General features: G+C 52.3%; 1 protein-coding gene across 3 annotated transcripts in view; it reads right to left on the bottom strand.

Annotated features, from left to right (window-relative positions):
• ADGRA2 (adhesion G protein-coupled receptor A2) overlaps positions 1–15,692 on the bottom strand; it is a 45,229-nt gene that overhangs the window by 17,842 nt on the left and 11,695 nt on the right. For 2 of the 3 annotated variants that reach the window (XM_002818997.6, XM_063726612.1), the window contains exon 2: positions 9,499–9,570. The exons of the other annotated variant lie outside the window; for it this stretch is intronic. In XM_002818997.6, coding sequence (XP_002819043.4) covers positions 9,499–9,570 — 72 coding nt within the window. The remainder of the gene's footprint in view (positions 1–9,498; positions 9,571–15,692) is intronic. 3 annotated transcript variants of the gene reach the window in all.

The following is a 15,692-nucleotide window of genomic DNA, read 5'->3' as shown; positions in this document are numbered from 1 at the left end:
CTCTGCAGATGGGAGTGAGGCGGCGTCCGGGCCCCAGCCCCTCTTCCTGCCCTCGATTTCCCGCAGCCCAGCCATGCTGGGGCCTTGGAGAGGGCGCCTCCACCTCCATGCAGGGTGGGCATGCCTTCTGCCTTGCCTTGGGCCCGCCTGGGGAGGAGCCTCGGGGTGACAAGGCAGCCCCCAGGAGTGCCCTCGGGAGCTGGCCTGTCTTGGCTCCCTGGGCTGAGCTCTGAGAGCCTGAAGGACCCATGGGAAGCCGATGCTGCCTGGTCCCTCTGGGTAAGAAGCTGTGTCCTCCCTCGGGGCGGGAGAAATGCTACCATAAGACTTGGACATTTTTGGGACCTGCAGGTCTCCTATATATTGGTTGTTTTGAGCCTTTCTTGCTTAGCACATCCTTTTGAAGATCTATGAAGGCCATGAACTTCTGCCCGAGAAAAACTCATCACTACACCTATCACTACGCATACAATTTCCAGAGGGGCATAGAGCCCAAGTTAAGAAGCCCCGGCCGGGTGCGGTGGCTCACATCTGTAATCCCTGCACTTTGAGAGGTTGAGGTGGGCAGATCACCTGAGGTCAGGAGTTCGAGACCAGCCTGGCCAACATGGTGAAACCCCGCCTCTACTAAAAAAAAAAAAAAAAAAAAAAAAAATAGCCAATATGGTGGCGGGCGCCTGTAATTCCAGCTACATGGGAGGCTGAGGCAGGCGAATCACCTGAACCTGGGAGGTGGAGGTTGCAGTGAGCTGAGATCATGCCATTGCACTCCAGCATGGGCAACAAGAGTGAAACTCCATCTCGAAAAAAAAAAATTGCACCTTAAAGGATATCATCAAGAAAGTGAAAGAGAATCACAGAATGAGAGAAAATATTTGAAAATCAGCTCTGATAAGGGATGTCTATCTAGAATATATACAGGACTCTTACAACTCAATAGCAGAAAGACAAATAACCCAGTTGAAAAAAATGGGCAAAGGATCTGAATAGACATTTTATCCAAGAAGACACACAAATGACCAATAAGCCCATACAAAGATGCTCAACATCACCAGCAGTAAGGGAAATGCAAATCAAAGCCACTTGACACCTACTAAGACAGCTGAATAAAAAAGAGAGACTCCAGCAAGTGTTGATGACGATGTGGAGAACTGGAACCCTTACACATTACTGGTGGGAATGTAAAATGGTGCAGACACTTTGGAAAACAGTTTCACAGTTAGGGTTACCATATGACCCAGAAATTCCACTCCTAGGTATATATCCAAGAGAAATACAGATACATCCACACAAGAACCCATAGCTGAATGTTCACAGCAGCACTGTGCATAGTAGCAAAAAGTAGAAACTGGCCACGTGTGGTAGCTCAAGCCTGTAATCCCAACACTTTGGGAGGCTGAGGTAGAAGGATCACTTGAGACCAGGAGTTCAAGACCAGCCTGAGCAACACAGTGAGACCCCTATCTCTACCAAAAAAGAAAATTGGCCAGGCATGGTGGTGCGTGCCCGTAGTCCCAGCTACTCAGGAGGCTGAGACAGGAGAATTGCTTGAGCCCAGGAAGTCAAGGCTGCAGTGAGCCGTGATCATGCCACTGCACTCTAGCACTCTAGCCTGGGCGCCAGAGTAAGACCCTGTCTGTCAAAAAAAAAAAAAAAAAGGTGGGGCATGGTGGTTCACACCTGTAATTCCAGCACTTTGGGAGGCCAAGGCAGGCACATCACGAGGTCAGGAGTTCGAGACCAGCCTGACCAACATGGTGAAACCCCGTCTCTACTTAAAAATACAAAAATTAGCCGTGTGTGGTGGCGCACGCCTGTAATCCCAGGTACTCAGGAGGCTGAGGCAGGAGAATCACTTGAACTCGGGAGGAGGAGGTTGCAGCAAGCCGAGATTGCACCACTACACTCCAGACTGGGCAACAGAGTGAGACTCCATCTCAAAAAAAAAAAAAAAGTAGTATCCACCCAAATATTCAAGAGATGAAGGGATAAACAAAATGTGGTGTAGTCATACAATGGAATATTAGCTGGCCATTAAAAGGAACGAAGTGCTGATATGTGCTATAACATGGGTGAACCCTGAAAGTACCATGCTGAAAGAATCGAGTTATGAAAGATTACCTATTGCATGATTTCATTTATATAAAATGTCCAGAACAGGCAGATTTATAGATCTATAGACAGAAAGCAGATTAGTGGTTGCTTGGGCCTGGGGAAGAGGGGGTGGAGGAATGAGGAGTGACTGTTAATGATTCAAGGTTTCTTTTGCGGATGATGAAAATGTTCTAAAATTAGATTATGGTGATTACACAATTCTGTAAAATATACTAGAAACCATTGGATTGCACACTTTTTTTTTAAACGGGTGAACTTTTATGGCACGTAAATTATATCTCACTAGAGCCGTTAAAGAGCATGTGAGTTTTTATGACTGTGTGTGTGTGTGTGTGTGTGTGTGTGTGTGTGTGTGTACCCACATACAGGCAGGGTGGGGCTGCAGAGAGTCAGCTCCCTCTGGCCCCCACAGACCTCCCTGCTTGTGGGTTTGAAAACCAAATTATAGGTTCGGAGGCCACAAAGCAGCCTTCCCTGGGCCTACAAGACTTCCAGGGTTCACTAGAAAGTGGGGGCTGGCTGAGAAGTGGGCCAGGACACCCTGCAGGTATAGAAGTGTCTAGGGGAGGAAGGGAGAGGTTCTAGTCCCATCCTCCAGGCCCCTCTTGTCTCTGATAACAATCCACAGGTTATTTATTGAGCATGTACCCCATGCCAGGCATGGGGGCTACCATGGCCAACAAGAGGGTTGTCCCTGAACACATCAGCCTTCCCTCCTGGGCCTCAGTGGTGCCGGAGTCCAGGCAGCTTGTCTGCGGCATTCCTCCCCGGTGTTGTTGGGGACGGGGAGGGGAGGAAGGACAGAGCCCAGCAGCCTCACCCTCGGCCCCGCCCACAGATTAATGGAAGCCACCTGGCATGGGGCGAGCCTCACTCCACCCCCAGGCCGCCACTTTCGTTCGTTCCCATGAGCATCTGCTTCTAATGAGTGCCTCAGCACCCCTGCATACCAGCCCCCGGGGCTCATTAATCTCATTAAGTAATGACAAATCATCCCGGGGCTGACGGGGCTCCCCTTCCCAGACTCTCTCCTTTAGCCATGCACGAGCCTCTGGGGGCCGGTGTCCACACAGACCCATACACTGGCAGGCACGCAGTCTCGCTTCCTTGGCCTCTCTTGGGTCTGTCTGCCCCGGCCGGCTTGGTCCCTGGTCTAGAGGCATCTTACTGTGACTGACACCCTCAGAGCCCCCCAGAAAAGTCTTCCTGTGGCCTGCTCCCGCTTGGCAGGGGATCCCAGGGAATGAATCACCAGCTGTACTTGGAGCATGTATATTTCAGCTACACAATTGCCTGCCCAAGGCTGGGAACTGTAGGCAAATCTATGCAAATGATAGGCGGCCAGGGTAACATCTAGCAACTGGGAAATCTTCAGAGGGGAAGGGAACTGCCTGCCATATACTGGAAGCCTGTGCTGCCGTGCGTTCTGTATAAGGAACTCTTCCTCTGTTCCTGTAACAACTCCTCATAGCCCTATTTTCCAGGTGAGTAACCCAGGGCTGGGAGAGGAACCGGAAGGTAAAAGAAGGAGGGATGATTCCACTCCAGGCTGCTTTTCACACCAAATGGAGTCCAGCTCTCTTTCATTAGCTCCTCTCTGCCCCAAAAGTCTTTCCTTTGGGCAAGAAACAGTCTTGGCCATGCTGGAGGGTGGTGGGAGAGAGAGAGGGCCCAGAGGTGCAAAGCGGGTCTTCTGTACACTCCCTGGGCAGCCCGGGAGGTGTTTCTGCGGGGCTCTGTTTCAGGTCTTCCTGTCTATCCTAGCTGGCTGATAAAGATGTGTGCCCCCCCCATCTCCGCCCCTACCCCCAGCCTCTCTGGATGATCATCTCTGACACATTCCCACTGGGCATCCGCTCTGTGGCCCCTTCCTTGCCCACCCTGCCCATGCTGGCCTCAGGACCCTGCATTACAAAACAGACAACACGCAGATCTACTGCCAGCTCCTGTCCAACAAGGTGACCCCCTCACGTACACACAGCCCATTTGCAAAGGCCCAAGGGGCTCTCAGCCAAGGACGCCATGCAAGCACATTCTGCAACAGCCTGGAGCTTCTGTTACAGTTAACAGACTGGGCCCCAACCCTCCCACGGGACGTGCTGCTCATAGACTGTGGGATGTTAAGTTGCCATGGCCTCAGCCGCCCAAGCCTAGACATCTGAGTTCGACAGGACAGAGGGATCAGTGTTTCCTGAGCACCAACTACATGCCAGCCCGTGGAGTCTTATTCCTGATGAATAGGCCCTCAGTCTAGGGGTCATCTTGCCCACTGGCACCTAACCCTGGATGAGCATGAGAATTGCCTGCATAGCGTGTAAAAAATTCCCAGGCCCCATGGGACAGATGAATTAGAATCTCCAGGAGGGAGGCCCAGCATCTGTATTACCCAATGGCCCTCTCCTTTTCGGGGGAAAGTGGTTGTGATGGTTAGTTTTGTGTCAGCTTGACCAGGGCTATAGTACCCAGTGGTTTAATCACACATGAATCTAGATGTCGCTGTGCAGGTATTTTGTAGATGTGGTTGACATCTTCCATCAGCTGACCTCATGTGAAGGAGATGCTCCTGTATGATGTGGGTGGGCCTCATCCAATCAGCTGAAGGCCTTAAGAGCAGACACTGAGGCTTCCTAGAGAAGAAATTCTGCCCCAAGACTGCAGCATCTGCTCCTGTCTGACTTCTCAGACTGCTGGCCTGCCCTACAGATTTGGGGTCTGCCAGCCCCCACAATCATGTCAATCAATTCCTTTTTAAAAAAAAGTCTTCGTGGCCAGACGCTGTGGCTCATGCCTGTAATCCCAGCACTTTGGGAGGCCGAAGTGGGCGGATCACTTGAGGTCAGGAGTTTGAGACCAGCCTGGCCAACATGGTGAAACCTCGTCTCTACTAAAAATACAAAAATTAGCCAGGTGTGGTGGCACGTAGCTGTAATCCCAGCTATTCAGGAGTCTGAGGCAGGAGAATCACTTGAACCTGGGAGGTGGAGGTTGCAGTGAGCCAAGATTGTGCCACTGCACTCCAGACTGGGTGACAGAGTGAGACTCTGTCTCAAAAAAGAAAAAAGAAAAAGGCCGGGCGCGGTAGCTCATGCCTGTAATCCCAGCACTTTGGAAGGCCGAGGCAGGTGGATCACAAGGTCAAGAGATCGAGACCATCCTCATCCTGGCCAACATGGTGAAACACCGTCTCTACTAAAAATACAAAAATTAGCTGGGCGTGGTGGCGTGTGCCTGTAATCTCAGTTACTTGGGAAGCTGAGGCAGGAGAATAGCTTAAACCCAGGAGGCAGAGGTTGCACTGAGCTGAGATCATGCCACTGCACTCTAGCCTGGTGACAGAGCGAGACTCCATCTCAAAAAATAATAATAAGTATTTGTATATATAAATACAGCAGTGATCAGTGACCACGTTGGAGACCCTGAGCTCCTCCAGCCCTGAACAAGCACCATCCCTGTCCTGCTGCCCACGGCACACCCTTCTGCCCAGATGGCCCCTCCTCTGGAAAGCCTGGCCCTGTCACTGGGTTCTATGATCATCTTCTCCCTATGGGCGCTGTGGGTGTCCCACACACATCCAAGGAGCATAGAATTTTAGATCCATGATGCACCTCCCAAATCACCCCATCTACCCTAGCTCTTCTGATAATGAGGAATCGAAGGCCACCCCAGTACCCACCCCGGCATCACATCCTACCTGTCTCCTGCCACCTCCCCCTGGCTCGCTCTGCCCTTCTGTTCCTCAGACTCCCCAGGCATTCCCTGAACCCAGGGGCCATGGCAATGCCTGCTCTCTTCACCCTTCCTGAGAGCTCTGGGCTTCCTTTCTCATCCCTTCAGGTCTCAGGCCCAGGCATGTCATCAGCAAGGCCTTCCTGACCTCACTACATAAAATAGCACCCCTGGCCCTCTTGCTTTCTCTTCTCCTTACCCTGTCTTGTTTTTGTCTGCTGCACTTTGGCCTCCAGACACACCACATATCTATTTGCTATTTTCTGGGTCCTATCAGTAGAGGTAAGGGCTGGGAGGGCAGGCACCTGATCTCCTGTGCTCACTCCCAATGCCTAGAACAGAGCCTGGCACATAGAAGGGCTCAGTGAGCACCTACAGAATGAATGGATGGGGTGACCAGCACAGAGCAAGAGCTGGGACTCAGCGTTTAGAATTCCCACTCTAGTGCTGCTCCTACATCGCACGACTCGGCATCAAGCCAGATGCTGCCTCTCGTGAGCTGCTGCTGCCCTGGTTCTTCTGATTGCCTGCCATGCTCAGGGTGCACTTGCTATGCAGCCTCCAGAGCCTTGGTGCTGGAGAAGGACAGGCCATCTTTTCATCTTCATCAGAAAAATGTGCTCTCATGAGACTGAAGGACGAGGAGTCAGGGGCAAGGCTGAAGAAGGGGAGATGTCACTGAGGCCACCAGGGGCTCTGTGCAGCACATTCTCACTTGTGTGTGCTAAGGAGGAGGAGGAAGAGCCATTTCGGGAGGTGCCAGCCTAAGAGGGGCAGGGCAGGGGCTGAAGAGGCCACTGCGGCTTGCCTTCCTCCAAAGACCCCTGGAAGGACATCTGGTTTCCTGCGACTCCAAGACTTCCTCCAAGACCAAGCCTGGGCTGAGCAGAGGACACAGAGCTCTTGAACGCTTAGCTGCTTTCCGTCTTTGTTGGCACCCAACAGGACTTTTATTTCTAGTTATTTATTTATTTATTTAGAGACAGTCTTGCTCTGTCGCCCAGGCTGGAGTACAATGACGCGATCTCAGCTCACTGCAACCTATGCCTCCCGGGTTCAAGCAATTCTCCCTGCCTCAGCCTCCCGAGTAGCTGGTATTACAGGCACCCACCACCACACCCAGCTAATTTTTGTATTTTTAGTAGAGACAGGGTTTCACCATGTTGGCCAGGCTGGTCTCGAACTTCTAACCTCGGGTGATATTCCAGCCTTGGCCTCCCAAAGTGCTGGGATTACAGGCGTGAGCCACCACGCCTGGCCTATTTATTTATTTATTTATTTAGAGAGACAGGGTCTCACTCTTTTGCCCAAGCTGGAGCGCAGTGGCACAATTATGGCTCACTGCAGCCTCAACTTCCCCAGCTCAAGCGATTCCCACCTCAGCCTCTCGAGTAGCTGGAACTATGGGTGCATACCACCGTGCCTGGCTAATTAAAAAAAATTTTTTTTTTCTAGAGACAGGGTCTCATTATGTTGCCCAGACTGGTCTTGAGCTCCTGAGCTCAAGCAATCTGCCTGCCTCCCAAAGCTTTGGAATTACTGGCATGAGCCACCATGCCTGGCACCAAGGAGACTTTTGGATAGCAGCTTGGTGGCAGCCCTTTCTGTGCATCAAGACCACTCTGTCTGTGAGCCACAGAGCAGATGGTCAGAAGGACCTAGTCATGGAGCCGTGTGCAAATGTCACTGTCACCATCCCGGGTCCCCCTGCTATCTCCAGCTTGTCCCAGATTGGTAGACAGCCTGCTCTACCTTTCTGCCCAAATATGGCATTTGTGCCTTCCCACTCCCAGGAACCCAGCCAGGCCATCACTCTTTCCTCCCAGCTTCGGGGGTTTGGGGCCAGAGGCTTTCCCTTCTACTGTGGAATGGGTGTCATGGAGGCTCCCTCATGAGGCTGCTGTCATGGTGAGAGATCTCAACACCATGTCACATCCATACTGTGTCTCCATTACCTGTGAACACTTCTTTGGACTTTGCTGATACCTCCTTTGAACTTGACAGGAGCCCTAATCTATGTGTGTATGTGTGTGTGTGTGTGTGTGTGTGTTTTGCTTTCTTTTTGAGACAGAGAGTCTTGCTCTGTCGCCCAGGCTGGAGTGCAGTGGCGCAATCTCAGCTTACTTCAATCTTGGCTTTCCAGGTTCAAGAGATTCTGGTGCCTCAGCCCCCGAGTAGCTGGGATTACAGGCATGCAGCACCATGCCCGTAGAGGCGGGGTTTTACCATGTTGGCCAGGCTGGTCTCGAACTCCTGACCTCAAGTGATCCACCCGCCTCGGCCTCCCAAAGTGCTGGAAATACAGGTGTGAGCCACCGCGCCCGGCCTAAGTGTGTGTGTTTTTAAGAGACAGGGCCTTACTCTGTTACACAGGCTGGAGTGCAGTGGCACAATCATAGCTCACTGCAGCCTTGAACTCCTGGGCTCAAGCCGTCCTCCAGCCTCGGCCTCCCAGAGTGCTGGGATTTACAGAACCACCACGCCCAGACCCCAGTATACTTAATTCTAATATACATGGCATTGTTTGTGGTCTCCTTTGGGCTGCAATCGCCTGGGCTCTTTTTGAGCAGGCGTCACACCTTATTCTTTTGTGTCTCCCATTGTGCTGACCCATTTGGGCAAAATGGTGCTAGAGGGGCCAAGGGCCCTCCCTGTCAGAGGAACTAGGAACGCCTAGCAGGATGAGAGCAGAGATGGGAGAGGGGATGGGGGCGTGAGAGAGAAAGCAAGAGTCAGGCTCTAGGAGAGGTGGGAGGCCCAGGCTTCCTCTGTGGAGGCGCAAGGACCCAGAGCTGTGGTCCAGGCTGTGGTCCCTGGATTGTACCGACGGAGCAGGGTACTTAGAGAGAGGGTGATTACATTCCTGAGTCTGGCAGCTTCAGTGAGTGGCCCAAGTGGCTGAGTGAGGTCTCCCACCCAGGGCTTACCCTACCTCTCCACGAGCCCCGTGAACACTCTCCTCCTGCGGAGAGGGCATGGCTTCTGGGCCCCCCCATTTCCCTAACAAATCACAGCCACCAGCTCCTCCTCCATAACCCTCTTCCCCACACTGGCCCCACCAGACGCAGGGGCCCCAGTTCTGGGAATGAGGTTCCAGCCGGCTAGCGGTGCCCTGGCAGCCTCAGGGCCAAGGCCAGCCTGAAGGCTGCCACTGCCCAGGCGGCTCTGAACCAGGGTGGGGTGGGCTGGAGTGGGGGAGAGGCTTGGAAATGATCGGCCTTCCCCACCCTCAGCCCCCTTGGGGCTTTGTTTGTTGATTTGTTTGTAGGAAAGGCGGAAAAGGGCTGCAGTCAGTCGCTTTAAGCCGCCCTCAGCCCTTTTATGCTGGGCCCCCAGCTGGGAGGGGGAGGCCAGTCAAGAGCTCGGCCCTCACAGCTAATTGCTCATTAAAGAGCGTTAATGAGCTTCTCAGAACTCGCTCCTCACTTCTCTCGCCGTGGCTGGCGGAGGAGCTGGTCTCTCGTTCCATACCAGCGCCTCTCTGGCTTCTCCTTGTTGGTCAAGCCCTGGGCAGGGTCCCAGTGGGTCTAACTCCGGGCCCTGCTCGGCCGGCAGGTTCTGGATTCACTCAGTGACCAGCATTCCTCATCTTCCCTGGGGTGACCTCTTGCCATCACGGCCACCCCCCTCCTCCACCCCACCTTTCCCAGCACTTACAGCTTCTCCAGCAGCGACAGTCCCAAGAAGGAGCCATTGCGGAGCCCCGTGATCTTGTTATTGCTCAAGAGCCTGAAGAGACAGAGAGAACACACAGGAGAAGGCGCTGTTACGTGCTGGGCATCCGCTTTCACCACTGGTGGGGCCAGCTTGCATCTGCGTCAACGGCGCCCCCTGGAGTTGTGCGAGGCAGCAGCCCCACCCTCTACTTCCGGAGATTATGGGGAGAAGCCAGCCAACGGTCCACCCAGCTCCAAGTCAGACCTTCCTGCCCTGAGTCTCCTCCAAGCCTGGCTCTGACGTGGCGCTCTGTGTGCAGGTGGGAGGTGGGCTGAGCAGGTGGGCATGGCGCTGTGATGCCCCGTTTCCACTCTGGAACCACAGGGCTGACCCTCGGTGCCCCCTCATGCCCTTCACAGTTCCATCCTTGCTCAAGCCCTTCACCCAATATCCTGAGGAGAGTGGTGGGGAGAATGGCTTGAACGGGGCCAGGATGTCCAGCAGGTCTGGAGGCAGGCGGGAGCTGCCCTTCCTCAGAGGCTCGCACACTCTCACCTGTGAGCGGAGGACCTCACAGGCCCCCATCTCAGAGGGCCTGAGCGCACAGTGGCCGCACCCTGGCCTCCTAAGCCTTCTGAAGCCTTGGCAGAAAGCCAATGGAGCCCCAAGTGTAGGGGAAGCCAGGCCTGAGCCTCAGCCTCTGCGCCTCGGGGTTCTGTTTATTTATTCGTTTGTACTTAGGGGAGGAGGAAAGGGGCCCCAAGTGACTAAGAGAGACCGAGTGTCTCATCTCCGCCCACCCACTCAGCCTTTCTCTGCCAAGCTCCCTGCTGGGAGGAGGGAGATCCAGGCCAGCCAAAGGGCTCATCCCCCAGTTAATTGCTTATTAGAAAGCTTTAATGAGCCTCTCCGCCCAAACTCTTGCCTGCCCTGGGCTGAGGCAAAGGGTCTCCCTTCTTTGGTCTCAAGGGTAGAGAACTGACCTCGGAAGGCCAGAGGTGCAGGCCCTGGGCCTTTCCTTGTGCGAGTGGCCTCCAGGCTGGACTGGAAGGGAGGGGGAAGTGGGAAGGAACAAGCCCTAAGAAGAGCTGGCAAAGAGATGAGCCTCGAAGCTTCCTGGAAGTGGTGGGTGAACAGACCAGGGGCAGTGGGGAGACCCCCGACGGCTGACATTCCATTGGCTCGTGGAGAAGACAGTGGCCAGGATGGAGGGAAGCATGGAAAAGCGTTGAAGGGGCTTTCTAGGGCCATGGGACGGGTGGAAACCTCATCTCCTTCCTTCCTTCTCCCCACTCCATAGATCCCTCCCACCCATCCAGTCCCTGCCTAATGGTCCCTCCAATGGTGACATTTCTTGGTGGGAAGTGATGGGTACGGGGGTAGGTTGGCTGAGTTTCCAAAATGCTTACACACACACAAACACACACACACACGCACAATGTTGATATGTCAAAAAGTACATCACAGTAGTCATTATATGGGATATTAGACCGTCTATGAATTCATTTTATTATTTTATTTATTATTCTCATTTTATGGGTTAGGATAGTTTTATTTCACTTCATACATGGGGTGTTGGTGGTGAATCATAATCTTGGCCATTCTTAGGGCCTCTAGAGGCCTCTAAAGGTCTCATCAGGCCCTGGTGGAGCTGGGGTGGCCTCTGCGTGGTGACAGCCTCTTTAAAAGAAATTTAAAAAAATTTTTTTAAAGATGAGGTCTTGCTCTGTCACCCAGGCTACAGTGCAGTGGCACAGTTAGAGCTCACTGCAGCCTCACTCCTGGGCTCAAGGGATCCTCCTGCCTCTGCCTGAGTAGCTGGGACTATAGGCACGAGCCATCATGCCTGGCAGGTGACAGGCTCTGACTTTAAAGTCAAAGCCTCCCTCACTCCACCCCCAGTTCATGCCCTTCCTATACCCCAGAGTTTACATTAAATGTTGGACAAGGGGCTGGGTGCGGTGGTTCACATCTGTAACCTAGCACTTTGGGAGGCGGGGACGGGCAGATCACTTGAGGCCAGGAGTTCAAGACCAGCTGGGCAACATAGTGAAACTCTGTCTCTACAAAATAAATAAATAAATAAATAAATAAAAATAAAAAATTAGCTGGGCCTGGTGGCATGGTACCTATAGTCCCAGCTACTCAGGAGCCTGAGGGAGGAGGATTGTATCGCTTGAGCCCAGGAGTTTGAGGCTGCAGTGAGCTATGATGGCACCATTGCACTCCAGCCTGGGCAACAGAGTGAGACCCAGTCTCAAAAAAAAAAAAAAAAAATTCGACAACTCCCAAATCCTCAATATTAAAACCTCAATATTAAAACCAGAGATCTCAGTTTGAGAGCTCTGCCCAGCGTGGGGCAGAGGTGGTGTTGGTGGGGGTGATTCCTCACATTTTCCCAACTCTTTAGCCTTTAACCCACTTCAAATACCTCAAATTCTTTAACAGAGAGCTGACAACAACAACAACAACAAAACCATTGCAAATGCATGTCATTTTAAATTTTCTTTTCTTTTTTTTTTTTTTTTCTGAAACAGAGTCTCACTCTGTGGCCCAGACTGGAGAGCAATGGCACGATGTCGGCTCACTGCAACCTCCGCCTCTCGGGTTCAAGTGATTCTCCTGCCTCAGCCTCCAGAGTAGCTGGATTACAGGTGCCCGTCACCATGCATGGCTAATTTTTATATTTTTAGTAGAGGCGGGGTTTCACCATGTTGGCCAGGCTGGTCTCAAACTCCTGACCTCAGGTGATCCGCCTGCCTCGGCCTCCCAGAGTGCTGGGATTATAGGTGTGAGCTACCGCACCCAGCCCATTTTAAATTTCCTAGTAGCCACATTTAAAAAGTTTAAAAGTTGGGCCAGGTGCGGTGGCTCACGCCTATAATCCCGGCATTCTGGGAGGCTGAGGAGGGTGGATCACCTGTGGTCAGGAGTTTGAGACCAGCCTGGCAAACACGGCAAAACCCTGTCTCTACTAAAAATACAAAATTAGCCAGGCGTGGTGGTGCATGCCTGTAATCCCAGCTACTTGGAGGGCTGAGGCAGGAGAATCACTTGAACCTGGGAGGCGGAGGTTCTAGTGAGCCGAGATTGCGCCATTGCACTCCAGCCTGGGCAACAAGAGCAAAACTCTGTTGCCAAAAAAAAAAAAAAAAGTTGGCTGGGTGCAGTGGCTCACATCTGTAATCCCAGCACTTTCGGAGGCTGAGGCAGGCAGATCACCTGAGGTCAGGAGTTGGAGACCAGCCTGGCCAACATGGTGAAACCGCATCTCTACTAAAAATACAAAAAAATTAGCCAGGCGTGGTGGCAGCCGCCTGTAATCCCAGCTCCTTGGGAGGCTGAGGCAGGAGAATCTCTTGAACCCAAGAGGTGGAGGTTGCAGTGAGCCGAGAATGCGCTATTGCACTCCAGCCTGGGTGACGAGTGAAACTCCGTCTCAAAAAAAACCCACACACACCACACACACACAGTATAAAAATTCTTTTTTTTTTTTTTTTGAGACAGAGTCTTGCTCTGTCGCCCAGTCTGCAGTGCAGTGGCGTGATCTCGGCTCGCTGCAAGCTCCACCTCCAGGGTTCACGCCATTCTCCTGCCTCAGCCTCTTGAGTAGCTGGGACTACAGGCACCCGCCACCACGCCCGGCTAATTTTTTTGTATTTTTTTTTAGTAGAGATGGGGTTCACTGTGTTAGCCAGGATGGTCTTGATCTCCTGACCTCATGATCCATCCGCCTCAGCCTCCCAAAGTGCTGGGATTACAGGCGTGACACGGCCACCACGCCCGGCCTAAAAGTTCATTTTGAGAACATATGTTATTTAGGCCTGGTGCAGTGGCTCATGCCTGCAATCCCAGTGCTTTGGAAGGCTGAGGCAGGAGAATTGCTTGAAGCCAGGAGTTCAAGAGCAGTCTGGGCAACATAGCAAGACCCTGTCTCTACAAAACATTTTTTAAAAAGTAGCCAGACGTGGTGGCCTGCCTGTAGTCCTAGCTACTCGGGAGGATGAGGCAAGAGGATCACTTGAGCCCAGGAGTTTGAGGCTGCAGTGAGCTGTGATTGCATAACTGCACTCCAGCCTGAGCGAGACCCTGTTTCTTTTCTTTTCTTTTCTTTTCTTTTTTTTTTGAGAGAGAGCCTTGCTCTGTCGCCAGGTTGGAGTGCAGTGGCATGCTCTCAGCTCACTGCAACCTCCGCCTCCCGGATTCAAGCGATTCTCCTACCGCCGCCTCCCAAGCAGCTGGGACTACAGGTGCATGCCACCACGCCCAGCTAATTTTTGTATTTTTAGTAGAAACAAGGTTTCACCATGTTGGCCAGGATGGTCTCGATCTCTTGACCTTGTGATCCTCCCGCCTCATCTTCCTAAAGTGCTGGGATTACAGGCATGAGCCACCTCACCCAGCCTAGCAAGACTCTGTTTCTAAAAATATATGTGTGTGTGTGTGTATATATATATACTTATATATATATGATCTAACTCAACGTATCCAATATGTTATTTCAATATGTAATCAATATAAAATTATTAATGAGATACTTTCGTTTTGATTTTGGTAGAAAGTCTTAGGACTCTGGAATGTCCTACTACTCTATTCTCTGTCAACACATCTAAATTCAGACCAGCTGCGGGCCAAGTGCACTGGTGTCCGTGTGCAGGGCGGGAGCAGAGCGACAGATCGGGGACCTGCCCCAGAGGAGGGCAAGGACAAGCCTCTGGCCCAGAATAGCTTATCTCTGGGACCGGCTGCCATCCCTCCGTAGGCCGCCCTGAGCCCAGTCATGCAGGCCCTTCATGCAGGCCCGGTCAGCATTTAACCTGAGCCCTTCATGCAGGCCCGGTCTCGGTCTCTCTCTCTCTCTCTCTCTCTCTTCTCTCTACCCACCCCTCTCTCTCTGAGGCAGCCTCTGTGTGTGCCGGGAGGTAAGGGCTGAGTTGAGTGGGGGGGGCAGCTGCAGCCCACGCTTCCGGTTTGGCTAGCCCAGCACCGACTCCAGCCCTGAAAGTCTTGAAATGAGATATTTTCTTGCTGCAGAGAACATGGTCCTGATGCCCCACCCTCTGACCCACTCGCAGATGCAGGCACCAGGCAAAGGCCTTTTCATCCTTCTCCTCCAAGGGGCCCCCTTCTTGCCAAATTTCTAGCTCTTGGAAAGACCTCAGGCAGATTGCTGTGTGATTCGAGTCCTCAGATACCCAGTGTTGGATCTTTTGGCCTTAATAACCTGGAGAGGTCTGAGGAAGTTTACTCTAGACCTAGATTATCCAGAGAGAGGCCTCCATTGACATTGAGCTTGCTGGTTCTATTCTCCAGAGGGTGCCTTGTGGTGGGGTCTATCTGGGGAGAGGAAGGCAGGCAGTTTTAGACAGATAGTGCAGGGGTCTGGTCTTTTTTTTTTTTTTTTTTTAAGAAAGACAAGTCTCGCTCTATTGCCCGGCTGGAGTGCAGTGGCATGATCACAAATCACTGCAGCCTCCACCTCTTGAGCTCAAGCCATCCTCTCACCTTGGCCTCCCCAGGAGATAGGACTACAGGCATGCACCACCATGACCAGCTAATTAAAAAAAAAATGTTTTTATAGAGGCTAGATGCGGCGGCTCATGCCTATAATCCCAGCAGTTTGGGAGGCCAAGGTGGGTGGATCACTTGAGGCCAGGAGTTCAAGACCAGCCTAGCCAACATGGTGGAATCCCATCTCTACTAAAAACAAAAATTAGCCAGGTGTGGTGGCACGCACCTGTAATCCCAGCTACTCTGGAGGCTGAGGCAGGAGAATCGCTTGAACCCGGGAGGTGGAGGTTGCAGTAAGCCAAGATCATGCCACTGTACTCCAGCCTGGGCAGCAGAGCAAGACTCTGTCTCAATAAAAAAAAAAAAAAAAAAAAAAGAAAGAAAAAAGTTTTTCTAGAGGTGAGGATCTCACTATGTTACCCAGGCTAGTCTTGAACTTCTAAACTAAAGAAATTGACTTGCCTCAGCCTCCCAAAGTGCTGGGATTATAAGGGATGAGCCACTGTGCCTGGCTGGGTCTGGCATTTTTATGGGCAGGTAGAAAGCTGGGCGTTACAGCACTGCTGATGGGGATGAACATGCACGCAGGCCCATTCACACACACACACACACACACACACACACACACACACACACACACACACACAGCTTCATCCAATGGGCAGAAAAATGTTCCCACCATT

This window comes from Pongo abelii, chromosome 7, assembly GCF_028885655.2.
Source record: "Pongo abelii isolate AG06213 chromosome 7, NHGRI_mPonAbe1-v2.0_pri, whole genome shotgun sequence".
Taxonomy (NCBI): domain Eukaryota; kingdom Metazoa; phylum Chordata; class Mammalia; order Primates; family Hominidae; genus Pongo; species Pongo abelii.
The sequence above is the reverse complement of the archived record's forward strand: the minus strand, read 5'-3'. Positions and strand labels throughout refer to the sequence as shown.